Below are 14,719 nucleotides of genomic sequence, written 5' to 3' on the forward strand. Positions count from 1 at the left end.
AAATGCTGGCGAAAACGTAGCCGCCATGTTCCTTGAAGAACCTTCAAAGTAATATCTCGCTCGTTCATCAAAAATTGTGATAACATAATAAACAGAGGAAAAATGTATTTTTTTTGTTGGATTGACCACAAAAGAGCTCACTCGGCTTTGTAAATAAGCGTAACAAATAAACGTAAATATCCATAAAAGCTAAATTTCCCATATTCCGTGACGGTCTGGCTAGGCTGTATATTATTTTGAAACTCGAAGCCGGAAATTGTTCCTCGTTTTGCTTTAGCGTGACTAAACTGAGAGAGAAGACTGCGCCTTGAGCAAGATCGCACAAGTGGTCGGGAAGAATTCCTTTTTTATTTACTTCATGTAATCAAACACACAAAAAAAATACTTAATAAGAAACATGGCGCTTACAGACGCTGACGTACAGAAACAGGTAAAGTTAGCAATCTTTTACAAAAGCTCAATTTGACTTTTGCCTTGTTGACAACAACCTGACAAAGTAAACATTAGCTAACAGTCAAAATCTTGACATGATGTGTCAGTAATTACGCTGTTTTTGCTTTGCTGTCATTTTGCAGAGAATTTACATAATCTTATAAATGATGTTCGAACGTGGTCAGACTAGAATTTAACGGTTTTCCTGTCTTGTGTCAGATCAAGCACATGATGGCCTTCATTGAGCAAGAGGCCAATGAGAAAGTGGAGGAAATTGATGCCAAGGTAATTAAATTCTGTCCGTCGCTCTATCTTGTGACTTTTGCTGCCGTGTCAAGGTAAAATTCTTGTCGTACACAATTGTTTACAGGCGGAGGAAGAGTTCAACATTGAGAAAGGACGTCTGGTGCAAACCCAGAGAGTGAAAATCATGGAGTACTATGAGAAGAAGGAAAAGCACATTGAACAACATAAGAAAATGTAAGTGGTGGATGGTTTAAGGACGGCTTAGGAAAGAGAGTCATTTTTCAAGGTGAAGAGCAGTCCCATTTGGGTTGTTTTTGAACACATGCCTATGCATATGCAGTGTCCTGGTTTGGTACTCACTGGCTGATCAGAAGACTGGTCAGGCTCTCTCAGGGTCTGGGAGTGAGTGCAGTTGGCCCTGGGGTTGATGGGATGGAGTAAAAGTCTGGATTCTGGCCACAGTAGTCAATGATGTGGAATTGGTTAGAACTTAAAGCAGTACTTCACTTAAAAAAAAGGTTTTTGCCTTTCAAGTTAACACAAATGGGTGTCTTGAGCTCGCAAAGACATGTTTTCCCTCCTGCATCGCTTCTTTGAGATTTCAGACAGTAGAAGGTGCCAGGCACGAATGTTTAACGAACAAAACAACGGCAAAATTCCCCCCAAATCTCCGTTTACAAACTCTACACAAAGTCCAACTCTGACCAAGCACATTTTCTGGTTTAATCGACGTCTTCTTCATCCAGCCACATTTACAGTGATCCACCAACACTTTGAAAGGAGCTAAAAACCAACTCAATCGAAGAATTTCAATTAGGCGCAACCATGAGCGAGCGCCAGCCAGTTGGTTCAGCTAAAACGCCAAGCTTCAGGTGTTACTCGTTTTCTGTTCGGTTCAAAGTTTTTGTGGATTACTGCTTACAGCTGGTTCAAGAAGTTGATTATACCATTAAATGCTCTGGCACAGTTCTGTGGTTATTAGCTGTCTGTTGCCATTAGCGTTGTTAGCTGAATATTTGTGGCTCGCGAAGAAGTGATGGAGGAGGGAAAAAAACTGGGCACATATTTTTGATTGAAGTGTTTGGCAAAATGCACATTAATGATGAAGTATTGCATTAAAATCCTAGTCTTTCTCACATCTTATGTACACGTACTGTACAACCAGCCCTGTTCTAGTGTGCAGGTAAACCTCTCTTCTCTTTTGCCCCGCAGTCCTGATGTCTGAATTTTTCTTTGCTATCACTCGTGTTTTCCCAGCTCCTTTGCTGAAAGCGCATGCTGCACCCTCCACTTAATGATTCAAGTGGACGAACGGTCAAGTGTGTGTGGCCTTTAGCTTTCTTTACGCTCTGGACATACTTCGTGACAGATTGTGCTCAACCCAAGACTTCCATGACTGCATCCCTTTGTGCCGCTGCTCCTCCTCGGATTCTCCCAAACACGTTTCAGCATTTTTGTCATTGCCCTCTGAAAATGGGACACTCAGTCATAGACTCAGCTATTACTGTTGATTTGCTATGGTGCCATTAGCTCAGTGTTAAACATTCTTCAGACACCAACACTGATAGGTGACAGGTAATCAAAACAGTTTACTGCAAATTTCATGATAAACTCAAAATTGTCAAAAATTCCTTGCAAGGGAAAGATCTGCTCTCTCTAAACACCCCTGGATGAGAGTGAGTGGACTGAGCCTGTCTGTAATTCCACAGCTTCAGCTGTTCAGTTCACGTCCCACTCATGTCACATCTACATGAGATGACCATGACAACGTTGTCAGCCAGGGCCTTTAATATTTGGATTAACTCCCTCATGGAATTATGAGCCGGAGTCCCCTGGCTGACTGGACCTGTTTTCTGAATGTCAGATACAGATGAACTAAGCTTGTGCTCAGCCAAGCCCAGCGTACATAGAACATTCAGTTTTTGCTACGTGAAACATCTGCCGAAAAAAGGGCTTCCTTTAGGCCACGCTACAGCCCCCCTGTAAGCATGATGGTCTCATATTTTTCATAATCTTGCTGACAGCCAAACAAAGACCACCAAACACAGGCGTGACCCTCTCGGCCAGCAATGGGAAGGCGGAGGACGGAGGTAATCAATACGGGTTATCGTCCTCTGCTGTGTAAATCAACTTAGATGCAAGATCGGAGTGATTATGAACATGAGGAGGAAGCATTTTTGAATCTGGGTCTTTATAATCCAGATGTGATGGCAAATCAAACGTTAATTAGATGTGTTGTAAAAACACAGCTGTTACACTGACACGATGACTCTCCTCCCACCACCCGCAGCCAGATGTCCAACCTGATGAACCAAGCGAGGCTGAAGGTGCTGAAAGCGCGTGACGACATGATCGTGGTTAGTGAGCGTGGTCTTCTACACATTCACTCACACTCCCGTCTCACAGCTGACATCAGTGCAGCTACATAAACGTGTCTCTTTCGCTGTTATCTGAAGTGTTCTCTACCTCTGGTGTTCCTCAGGACTTGTTGATGGAGGCCCGTCGACGGCTTGCACAGATTGCCCAGGATCCAGCCATTTACTCCTCACTGTTGCAGGGGCTTGTGCTTCAGGTAAAATCCACAGCTTCCCTCCAGGGAAACCAACAGTCGAGGGGTTTTCTCCATTTGTCTGAACTTCTTGGTTTTGTAGGGTTTTTACCAGCTGCTGGAGCCAAAAGTTACCATTCGCTGTCGGCAACAGGATGTAGAAATTGTTCAGGTGAGGTCGATAAGTGCACCGCTTGATATCACAGGAGACTATATAGATTTTAGTTGCATATGTGATAGTTTGTAGTGTTGAGTCTCTTTCTTTTCCTGACAGGCTGCAGTCAATGAGGTCATCCCTTTCTACAGAGAGGCAGTGAAGAGCAACATTGTCGTCAAAATAGACCAGGAACGTTTTCTTCCGTCAGACATGTGGGATAGCCAATGAACTTTTTTCTGTTGATTTTCAAATGAACTTCTTAGTTAAATTTTTGGTTGAGGCTTAACACAAGTTTGTCTCAACAGCTGTGGAGGAGTGGAGGTGTACAACGACAACGGGAAGATAAAGGTCACCAACACCCTGGAGGGAAGGCTAGAGCTTCTGGCACACCAGGTACAGTTACTGTCATCACATAAGTAAAACCCGTGGAAGTTCACTAAAGCCCGTAGGGGGCAGCACACTCCACCAGGCCGACTGTTCAGCCCAGTATCTCAGGCATGGGAGGTGTATTGAGCACTTCTATCCAACTGCACTTCCTTCAAAAAGCTTGATTGGCAAATGTCATTCAAAGTGCCTCATTTTATCTGCTCCTTTGATGCTGTACGGAGGCGACGCTGAAGCAAATGCAATTATACTCTGTTTTCTGAAGCAATCACACTTCATGTCACAGTTGCTGTGGTGGAGTCAATGCAGTGTTTCCTGTACGCAGCGGCATACAAGAGAAAAAACCCTCCACTTCACAACCTGTAAAAATTTCACTTAATTTTTATGGTCAAACACAAATGATCTTCGTCAGGGTCTGCTTGTGAGAGAAGCTCATGTGTCTGTTAGATAAGAAAATAAACGAGGAGGCATCCGCCCTCTGTGTGTTTCACTGTTCTTACTTGTTTTTCCTTGAATCTGTCTCACTCATGATGACTTGTTTGTATTCTGACAGATGATGCCTGAAATCAGAGTGGCCTTGTTTGGTGCCAACCCCAACCGCAAATTCACAGATTAACCCTGGAGCCCTGTTGTATCACTGTAGGAAAAAAGACTTGGAATAATCCAATGACAAATACATCTTTTCAGGTGTCTTCTGCTTCACTTCTTCAGGGTGGCTTAAGGACTGCATGCAAGTGCAGTTCAGTTCCAACGTCTGCCAAATATTGAGCTTTTTGGAAGCAATATTATCTGTGTGTGTGCGTGTGTGTGCGTGTGCTTTGGTGAGCAAACAGAGTCTGTGTTTACCATCTTTTTAGTGCACAAAATATTCAAATATCAAAGTAATAAATGTGTGTGACACAGCGTAATCAGCATTTATAAGATATCTTTATTTACAGCTTGTAAACAGACAGTTTACTCAGGCTATGTTCACGCTACAATGAGGGAAATGTAGTAGCCTAGGAGTGCTAGCTATATCAAAATGTGCAGTGCATTAAAAATGTAAAAAAAAATAAAACAAAACAAAACATAAAGAGCTTTTAGTGCCACCCAGTGGCGAACAGTTGGCAAGACAAGGTGCCATCCTCCCTCCATGCGTCTCACAATGTAATTGTCTTTGCTAAATTGGACTCAACCCCAGCTGTTCCACGGAAGTCGTTTCAGACTTACAATCTCTTCCAACTAACAGCAGTAATAAGGCTTTGATTGCGTTGTTTTTGAGTTATTGTGCGCACATCATTTGAAGCGACGTATTTCTTCCGAGTAGCAAAGCAGTCGCAGCTCTTGGCTTCTCGCTGGATTTATGTGAAGCCGTCAGAGCTGCAGAGAAGTCAAGGCTATGAGACAGTGGCCCACAAGTCTGTGACCTTTAGGCAGGAAGTGAGCTGTGTGTGTATATTGTACGCTAATGCAGGGATTAAAGCCTTACCATCAGATTAACATGACCTCAGAGACACTGGCAGGCACCACTTCCCAATCCAGTGAAGGAATCCAAGATTACAACTCTGACCTCACGAATGGAGTGAGAGGGATGCAAAGCACGGCAGGCTGAAGCTGCTTCTCCACACGCAGATATTTAACACTCTAAATGATAAGCATTTGTAGTCAGGCCAAATATTCACGTCAGACTGACGTCAAACATGATGCAGTTTTAGCTTTACAAGGGGAAGTAGTCACTTGCTTTAGATGGTGCACTGTTCCTCCTCACAATCAAACAAATGGTCTCATGGTTGGCATCTTTTTTGTTAGCAGCCCTGATCAACATGCAGCAGCTTTCTCCTAACAACCTGACAGGATTATCTCTCCCAGGTTAAAGGAACAGCTACTCGCACATTTCAGCAGGCACGCTGGGATAAACCCAAACAACATGGGACCTTCAGATTAGTCGCACACATACACAGGACCCTGTTTAACCTATGGAACCCTGTTGACAGCATGCCACAAACCTAGAGAAACATGATTAGTGTGAACCACCCAGTTCACATATTAGTAAATAGAGCCCCCTTACAAATCAGACCATCTCCCAGCCTTTGGTTGGCAGAATGCGGCCGTCTTTCCCTCTCTCTGTAGTCATGGATTGCTCAGTTTGTGCGTGTGCTGCAGATTAATGCAGCAAATTATGTGTGCAGAGACAACATGACCACCACCACCACCATGACAGTACAACTATCCCAGCAACCCTAGCACCATCTCCCCCACTCCAAGGAAGTAGACACCCTGCGCAATGCCAAAAAGCGGGGCAATGACCAAAGCACGGCATGTCGCACCTTTGAGGAATGTAGAGGGGCCCTCACGCCTCATGATGCGCCTGCAAAGGTACACGGAGGACAAAAAAAAACGTTTACACTCACAAGACAACAAGTAATTACTATTTTTATGCTGTTATTACTTACAAACTCTGGTCTTACCTTGTGCAGTCAAGAATCCCTCTGTAGGTGTCCTCTCCCTCACCTTTTTGCAAGGTCTGCAGGCGGGTTTTTATGACTGTATGGGTGTTAGAAACAAGAACTGCTCAGACTCAACCCTGACTGACCAACAATCTCAGAAGAGTAGCAGCAGTACCACCAAATTCGTGACTGAAATAAGAACCAAACAACATATTTCAGGTTTCACGCTCACAATCAGGTCAAGTTTTTAGTGGTGTTTTCATCTGACTTTTGGCAGGATTACACAAAATCTATCAGGCCAAATTTAACGAACCTCGTGAAAGCTTGTTGAAATGGCCAAAGAAAAATTGAGGGTCACATCCATTTAAAATTAAGTAAGATGGCATTTTTTACATTGGGTTCAGCTTAGTCCACCTTGACCAAGGTGTGCGCTCGGTATGTCTTTTATTTCTGCCAGTTGTAGCCAACCTATGCTTCACCTGCACTTGCCACCACCATTCTAAACACTGTGCCGTATATATTTTTAGGCCCTCAGTTAAGTCCTGCAGACAGGAAGCAAAGCTTATTTGTGACTCCTTCTTCCTGACATCTATTGTTTACCTCTTGGTACATCAAATTCTTTGCAAGCCTGGAGGATTGATCGTTAAAAGAGGTACGTCATGGTGACGCAGTAGTTAGCACTGTTAGCCCAGTTGTCTCAGCAAGAAATGCTCAAATCCAATGACAGGCTGGGCCTTTCTGTGTGGCGTTTGTATGTTCTCCCCATGCCTGCATGGGTTCTCTCTCTGGGTTTTCTCTCTTTATTTACTGGCAACCTTTCCAGGATGTCCCCCACCCTCCGCACCAGGCCTCACGACTCTCTACAGAAAAAGTGATATAGTCTCAGAGAGATACTCGGAGGGGGTATTCCATGATTGTTGTTGTTGATGGTCCCAATGCTAATGATGGTCTGTACATATGACAGACATATATATATGTGTGTATATATATATATATATATGTGTGTATATATATATATGTATATATATATATGTGTATATATATATATATATATATGTATATATATATGTATGTATATATGTATATATGTATATATATATGTATGTATATATATATGTATATATGTATATATATATGTGTATATATATGTACATATGTATATGTATATATATATATGTATATGTATATGTATATATACATTTTTCCACTTCTAACTGTGCAGTTGCTCATACCTTTGTGCAATGTGTTGTGGGAGAATAATATCCATCAATACCAAACTCAAAAATCAGAGTTTTGGTGTGCATACTGACTCTTTTAAGCACTCCAACACTTGATTTGGACCTTTTTCCAGAGTGAGAACATCACACGTTTAAAGCACGTGGGATTATTGTGTAGTTGTCAGCATGGGACACATGTGCCCGCAGCACAAGTAGAGGAAAAAGTGGAAAAGTCAATGACTCAGTAACATGCCTCACAAGTTAGCCGCCATGATTAACCGTATTGATCAGATGCTGGTGGTCATACTAGAACAAGAGAGGCTGAAGCAACTGACTTTGATGTTCATTATTACATTTTACTCCCAATGGATTTAACTTTTCATTCATAAGAGGATGTAAATTTGAAATATATTAAATATATTAAAAATCCTTCAATTTTTTAATTTTAAATTAAAAAAAAAAATTAAAGTCATGGAAAAGTTAGTTCTCCTTTTTGTGTTTGTATATAAAACTGGAACGAGGTTTTGCAACAGTGTGACCAGCAGATCCTGTCCGACCGTCTTTCTCTTGCTTGGTTCACTCACCATCCAGTGGTGTAACAGCCACCGCTGCCACCGAGCCTGCTGCACAGCCTGCCATGAAGGACTGCCAGAATGGTGCCTGGGCCTGCACATCACCTCGGCCTCCTGTTGTCTCCCTCCCCAGCATGTTCAGGTTGGCAAACAGTGGGAAGTAGATCATTGAGAAGGGGACATCCCTATCAACCAATGAGATAAACTGAAAATTATTATGACGAAAGAGGACAAAATCAGGAACAAAGACGGAGAAGTGACCATTTCAACTGCAGCAGAGCAGCCAGACATAGCTGCAGGAATCTATTGATCAGTGTTGATGAGCAGCGGCGTCAGGAAATGTAACAAACACAGTTACGCAATTTAACATCAGCTCATGAAAGGAGCCGTGCCAAAGTTCATTCAGAAAAATTATGAGGCTTAAGAAGCGTATACAGGGGCGGCACGGTGGAGCAGTGGTCCTCACTGTGGCTCCCCAGCAAGAAGGTTGTGGGTGGAGCCCCGGCTGCAGCACGGGGTCTTTCTGTGTGTCTCCATGTTCTCCCTGTTCCTGCTGGGTTCTCTCTGGTACTCCAGCTTCCTCCACAGTCCAAAGACATCAAGAGGGGACCAGGTTAATCCAGACTCTAAATTGACCGTAGGCTAGGCTGTGAGAGCCAATGGTTGTCTGTCTCTATGTGTTGGCCCTGCCATGGACTGGTGACCCGTCCAGGGTGAACCCCATCTCTCGCCCGAAGGCTGCTGGGATAGGCCCCCCCCCCCCGTGACTCTTCGCAGGATAAGCAGTAGGAAATGGATGGATGGATGGAAGAATGTCACACAGCCAGTGGGTACTTTAACCACAAAATATGTGTTAGCATTTAGCTCGAGGCCGACTATTTACGTAGAGTTTTTGCCCTCCGAAGGAAAAAGGTGTGGAGAATGTGTACAGACAAATATTGACACTGTAAACATGAGAAATCAGTTGGCTGACATTTGAAGTGTGTTTGTGTGTGTGTGTGTGTGTGTGTGTGTGTGTGTGTGTTTGACCTCATTAAGGTGGCTCCTGCCCCCCTGTAGAGACCAGCCAGGCCACGGGTCTTCAGCAGCTCCATAGTGATGCGAGTGGCAGATGGCCGTTGTGGAGGGGTGGGCCGAGTTGGTGAGGGCGCCACCAATGATGGAGCAGGTCCAGGAGCAGAGGCCTGAGCTGGAGTAGGGACAGGCCTCTGGGCAGCTGGTGGGAAAACACAGTCGAATGTAACCCTGCAACACCACAGTGAGTGAGTGTGCTCCTGTAAGTGTCCAATTTTGGATAAGAAGATTAGTGGGAACGGAGCCATATGCAATTATCTGGAGTATGTGAACACTCACGTTACTAAACGTCTGTCAAACCCTGCTGTGACTTCCCTCTTGTCACACCTCCATTAACACTGGCTCTGAAGACAAACGTCAGCGGTCTTGAGCTCTTTAGACTTTTTTCACTGCAGAGTCACTTTTGTGTCGCTCCAGAATGCAAAAAGATGATTATTTAGTTCGAAGCTAATGGTGCCCCAAGACCAACAGCTACGAAGAATAGCAGAACGATCAAGTGCATCATGAGGTATAATCCAATATTTGAGCTACAAAAAAACTACAACCCTTTCAGTCTGCTGCTCACTCATGATAGAGCTGAAGTGGAAGTGTTATAGCTTGGTTTTTAGCTCAAGTCAACATGTTTGTGGTTTACTCAGTTAACAGTGAACAGTTCACTGTAAATGGATGTTGTCCGTCAGTTTTGCTGTTGTTAGCAGTTGGTTGCCATTAGCTTCGTGCTAAATACATGTCACAGGCAACTGAGATAGCAAGGAAGTGATGCATTATATTAGACTTTTTGGAAATTGAGTTCTTGGTATAAGGGGGCAGAGAAAATAAGATCTTTCTTTTTCTCTGCTCCTTTTCATTCAAGATTTTGAAACTATTTTGTCAATATTATATTCCTTTTTCTTTGTCAACACATGAAATTAACTATGAAATGAATAGATAAATAAATGCAGGAGGGAAAAATGTCTTTGTGAGCTCAAGACATCTGTTTGTGACTTCTTGACAGGCAAAACACGCTTGGTGTGAAATCGCACTTTAAAAGGATAGTTCACCAAAAAATGAGAATTCAGTCAGGATCTACTCTCCTTCATACTCGTGGTCGGGTGAAGTTTTAGTCCACAAAACACTGCTGGAGTTTCCCATGAAAAGACGTTTCAGTAATCTCCCAATAACGGAAGGAGAGAGTGACCAATTTATATAAAAACAAAAACAAAAAACAAAAAAAACCCCAATCAGAACTGTGAGGCATCGTTGATTGAATTCAGGTACCGACTCACCCAGCCTCCCTGCATCCTGTAGCTGGATCTTGAGCATCTCCATGGGAGTGGTAACGACCACCTGACAGGTCCCGGCTCCGCAGCCTGCTAGTACCTCTCCCCACAGGGGCAAATGCCTGATGATGGAGACGATCATTATACAGATCTGACTGTATGTTTGTGTGATAGCAGGCCACTTTGGTTCATGATGGTAGAACTACATTTCTTTGCACGCTAGATTTAGAACCTGCTGAAATCCCAGCCTTAGAATTTTTCCTAGTATAAATTGCACTTGTCAGATGAGCAGTGAGCTGAACGACTTTTTTTTAATTTATTTAGAAAAAACCGACTTGACCAATTGTAGAAATTGCGAAAGTCAGATGAACACAAGTTCAGAATCAGTATTGACACTTTTTTGGGGCAATAGTTCACGATAGTCACTGACTTACAGACCTCGTGAAATTCAGTCACAACAGCAATTTGACTTCATGTAATTTACCTCAAACTGATGCCTCGCATGCTTCAAAAGTGAGGTGATATACATGACCGCCATGCTGAGGGTCTGGTGGTTTGTTGCTGCACTCTGCAGTGTATCTAGTGTGTGTTTGGTATAACTGAAAATATCGTCCAGTTTACCCGTCCTTGGAGAGCCTCTGCCTGAAGACGTCGTTGGCTGCTAGTTTGATGGCTTTCTCTGGCGTGACCAGTGTGAGGTTGACTGCTGCACCTGGGAACACAAACAAGCTGATGACAGTGGCACTTTCCACTAAGCCTCACAAATAGAATGAACCTCCTCCTCCTCCTCCTCCTCCTCCTCCTCCTTGGCAGCTTACGGCTCACCACCAGGGTTATTATGAGAAAATGATTGAGCGCTTGCAAGAGAAACAATCCTGTAGGTGGCCAGATTATAGTAAAGCACAGCTGCTGTTTGTCACATGGATTAGAAATGCAAAGAATACCTCGGTAGCATCCAAAATAGCCTTCAGAGCGTACTGTCTTTGCTAAACAGTCCAGCCTGTAAAGACAAAACCAAAATGCACACCATGTTGACTCTCATTTACTCTGCTGACAGACATGCATCACACTTCAGTGTGCAGTTTCATTTACAAGCATCGTCACACAAAAACACGACCTCGTAGCGTCCGTGAACCGATATGTTGAAATTTCATTTTTGAGCCTTGAGGGGAAAACATGACTTTTTTTTCCCTCTCTGACTCACAGTGGGAGACCGCAGTCGGAAAATGTCTGTTTTGTTGAACTCAGGATAGCCGAGCCTCATCAGCTGTGCTGCCCTTTAGACCTACACAACACTAAAGACAGTGGTTCTGACTTTTCCCTGCAGCGCTTGATTCGGTTTCAGATTGTTACAAATTCATTAAAAACGGAGGCAAAAGCAGGAATGTAGTTTTCCTTCAAACTACTGTAATGCACCATGACAGTCCATGAAGTTGGCTTCACAAACACAGACCCGAATATGGGAAGAGTGTTCAGCTTTGCTGCTCCGCCCGTTGAGATTCACTGGAAAAATATGTAAAGTTTGGTGCTTTAAATAATCGACATTTGCATGTGGCTTCAATTACTGACCGTTGTTTACAGGGAGCCCATTTAACCCCATGAATCACCAGGAGGAAAAAGCGTCACAGTTTCTGTTTTCATTCATTTGCTCGGAGGAAAACTTCAAGCAGAAATCTTTAGACAATAATGTGGCAGATAGATGACAGCGGCGGGTTAATTCAGGCGAGTGGAGCCCTACTCACATTCCTTTGTAGACTTGGACACCCTGCTGGTTCTGTAGGCGGGTCTTGGCCAGATCAATAGGAAATACACATGTCACACCAACCAGCCCTGCCACGCCCCCATTAATCAGCTTAGCAGGGAGGCTGCAAAGGGATCAGCACAGACACATGAAACGTATGCATGCGCACATACACACAGTCCCCAGCATGAAAGACACACCCGTCGAGGGACGAAGATACAAATAAAACAGCCAGTTAGAATGAAGCTCAACCTTCACCTGAACAGTAACTCAGCTGCTGCATCGAATCAGAGAAAACTTCCATGCTTTGCCATTAAAGATGGCCCACCGAACACTGCACACATTCTTTAAAGTCTTTACACTGGACTGGAGGAAGCTAAACAAACAAGACGAGGATACTTACCTAACCTTCTTCTCCGCCATCCTGCTTGTGTTTGGGCTCCAGGCCCACAACTCCTCTCCTCTTCCTCCTCCTCCTCTTCCTACTTCCTCCTCCTCCTCCTCTTCTTCTTCCTCTTCCCTCCCACACTTTGGCACAAAGCCTTAAATCGCCACTGCAGCTCAATCCTCACCTGTCGCCCACTCGCACCACGAACACACAGCTCACTCCTTTTAATGTCAACAATGGGCTATGACAGGGTGTGCGTAATGGGGGTTGGGGGGGTTGGGGGGGGCACTTATTTCTCTACGGCCAAAACCCCCAGTGTTGGGTCTTTGGGCCAGTCTCTCTCTCTCTCCTGCTGCCTGGAACAACCAAACACATGCGGTTACTTTTAAAGAGCACGTGAACAGAGACTCTCTGGGACACAGATATTTTCTCTGCTGAATGACATTTGCAACGGCACAAGAGTGTCGAGTGTTCTGAGATACACCTCTTGTTGAATATGAAAATCCAGACGTTCCCGTTCCTAAATGTGAATAGAGGCATATCCCAGGACAACCACACAGAGACAGAACATCTTGAGTCTCTCTAATCTGCTTGCTAAAAGGGATAAGAGTATTTGATCTAGCAAGGAGGGCAGTAACTGAAAATGAGGGGCTTACCGGTATTCTTTTTCCACATTTGCAAACGACTGAAAGGGGAGATTTGAAGGGACGTTTGGAATTTTGTTTGACAAGTTCTTCCCTTTGATTGTGATGTGGAACAACAGTTTGAATTGCAGATTAAATGCAGCTGAAAGCTCATCAGAGGTTCACCCAGCTTGCTTCCATTTGTTAGTTTCTTGCGTTCTTGTTCTGCCTTTTCCCCTCCTGACTTCCCTCATCTCTCTAATTAATCTAGCTCTTAATCTCTCCACCTACATTCTGCCTCTATTTTTACCACTGTAAACCTTCACTCTATCCTTACCTGTCTTCTCCTTTAAAACAAGAGAGACAGTTTAGATTGTGATGTCATTGTTCATCAGCCGGACTCCACATACCTTTTTTTATATAAATATATATATATATATTTTTTTTTTTCCTCTAGATTTAAAAACTTTGGTACCCATTGCAAGATCCTAGTAACATTCTGCACATGCCTTTCACGGAGCTTCTTTCTGTGCAACTTCCTTTCAGCCTCCATTCACACACAGAAGTGACCCTGCCAAAACACAGACAAGGGTGCCTCACCCCGAGCCAACCCCCAGCTCCCAGACCTCAGTTTCCCCGCTAAACTTTACAGGGACACCCCACTCGCAGTTCACACAGCACAGCCCAACTAGACAGCTTTGAAAAACCTTCATTTTCCTCCATCCTAGAGACTGAGCAGTGGGGAACAGGGCTCTTACCTCTGATGGTGCATCCCACAGGCAGGATCAAGCTGTCCACTTTCCTTTCACTTCAACAATGCGTGCAGAAATGGTAGTCAAGCGAGAGCGATCTGAGAGAGCCAGCCGCCACTCAGGGGCTGTTGCACAAACACCAGCATTGTCCTGCTGCCTAAGTCCCTCCCTCTCGTGGTGACTCCCTGTGTGACACAGCCAGGCAACTGCACTAACACAACTCTTAATAAACTCACGCTTGTGTAGCTGCTGCCTCGACTCACACCACACAGACAAATACCTACTATTAGATCACCGTGGCCTGGTTATAATTAAGGATATATATACATGAAAAGGAGCAAATGTAGTCTCCGTCCCTAACGAGCCCTTTATTCATTAGCTCTGTTATTACATAATACCTCAGAGGAATACCACTAATGTCCACAGACTCACAATTACTTCCCAGATAAGAGTGATATACCGATAAAATCATGTTTGCGCCATTTTTATTATCAGGGAAAATAAGGTTACACAAGGGCATCATGAAAAAGAGCATGTGACTACCACAGCAACCGCTGATCTCCCTTAAACTATTTTTTTCATGAGCATTGATTAATGAATTGATTCCCAGTGATGGAAAAACAATCACATTTACTGATCGTTTTCTCATCCATGGAAAGTCTTCTGTTAAAGGTGATGTTTTCTCATTTGGTTTTCACCCCACTTTATTTAATAAGGAATTATTTGTTGTGTGTTTAGAAAACTGCTTGTGTGTCAGTGTGTAGCTTTGACTAGCAGTGTTGGTACGTAAAATCTGAAATCATTAGGACAGACAAACCCTTTTTTTCTTAAGTATCATGGTTTTTAGCTGTTGTGTTTATCAAAAATGGACACAAACAAATATTTAGATCAAATTCAGTG

General features: G+C 43.6%; 2 protein-coding genes across 4 annotated transcripts; one reads left to right on the forward strand and one right to left on the reverse strand.

Moving 5' to 3' along the window:
• Positions 1–286: 286 nt before the first annotated feature.
• On the forward strand, positions 287–4,945 carry atp6v1e1a (ATPase H+ transporting V1 subunit E1a). The gene is made up of 9 exons (XM_086208198.1): positions 287–430; positions 652–717; positions 803–912; positions 2,969–3,035; positions 3,161–3,250; positions 3,330–3,398; positions 3,501–3,595; positions 3,689–3,776; positions 4,321–4,945. The coding sequence occupies exons 1-9, from the start codon at positions 398–400 to the stop codon at positions 4,381–4,383; spliced, it is 681 nt and encodes a 226-aa protein (XP_086064324.1). The 5' UTR covers positions 287–397; the 3' UTR covers positions 4,384–4,945.
• On the reverse strand, positions 4,645–13,982 carry slc25a18 (solute carrier family 25 member 18). 3 transcript variants are annotated; one of them, XM_086208197.1, is made up of 11 exons: positions 13,826–13,972; positions 13,101–13,129; positions 12,460–12,800; positions 12,058–12,180; positions 11,260–11,315; positions 10,937–11,027; positions 10,322–10,437; positions 9,012–9,198; positions 7,995–8,167; positions 6,215–6,290; positions 4,645–6,114 (listed from the first exon to the last, which is right to left on the reverse strand). In XM_086208197.1, exons 3-11 carry the CDS (start codon positions 12,477–12,479, stop codon positions 5,973–5,975), a joined length of 984 nt encoding a protein of 327 aa, XP_086064323.1. In that variant the 5' UTR covers positions 12,480–12,800; positions 13,101–13,129; positions 13,826–13,972; the 3' UTR covers positions 4,645–5,972. The 3 variants fall into 3 exon arrangements, with proteins under 3 accessions (XP_086064323.1, XP_086064320.1, XP_086064321.1); XM_086208194.1 differs by lacking the exon at positions 13,101–13,129 and having other exon boundaries at positions 13,826–13,982; XM_086208195.1 differs by having other exon boundaries at positions 12,460–13,129.
• Between the last annotated feature and the right edge of the window lie 737 nt (positions 13,983–14,719).

The sequence above is a fragment of the Aulostomus chinensis genome, chromosome 7 (genome assembly GCF_037954235.1).
Source record: "Aulostomus chinensis isolate RoL2024-O1b breed Wild chromosome 7, RoL_Achi_v1.0, whole genome shotgun sequence".
Lineage (NCBI taxonomy): Eukaryota > Metazoa > Chordata > Actinopteri > Syngnathiformes > Aulostomidae > Aulostomus > Aulostomus chinensis.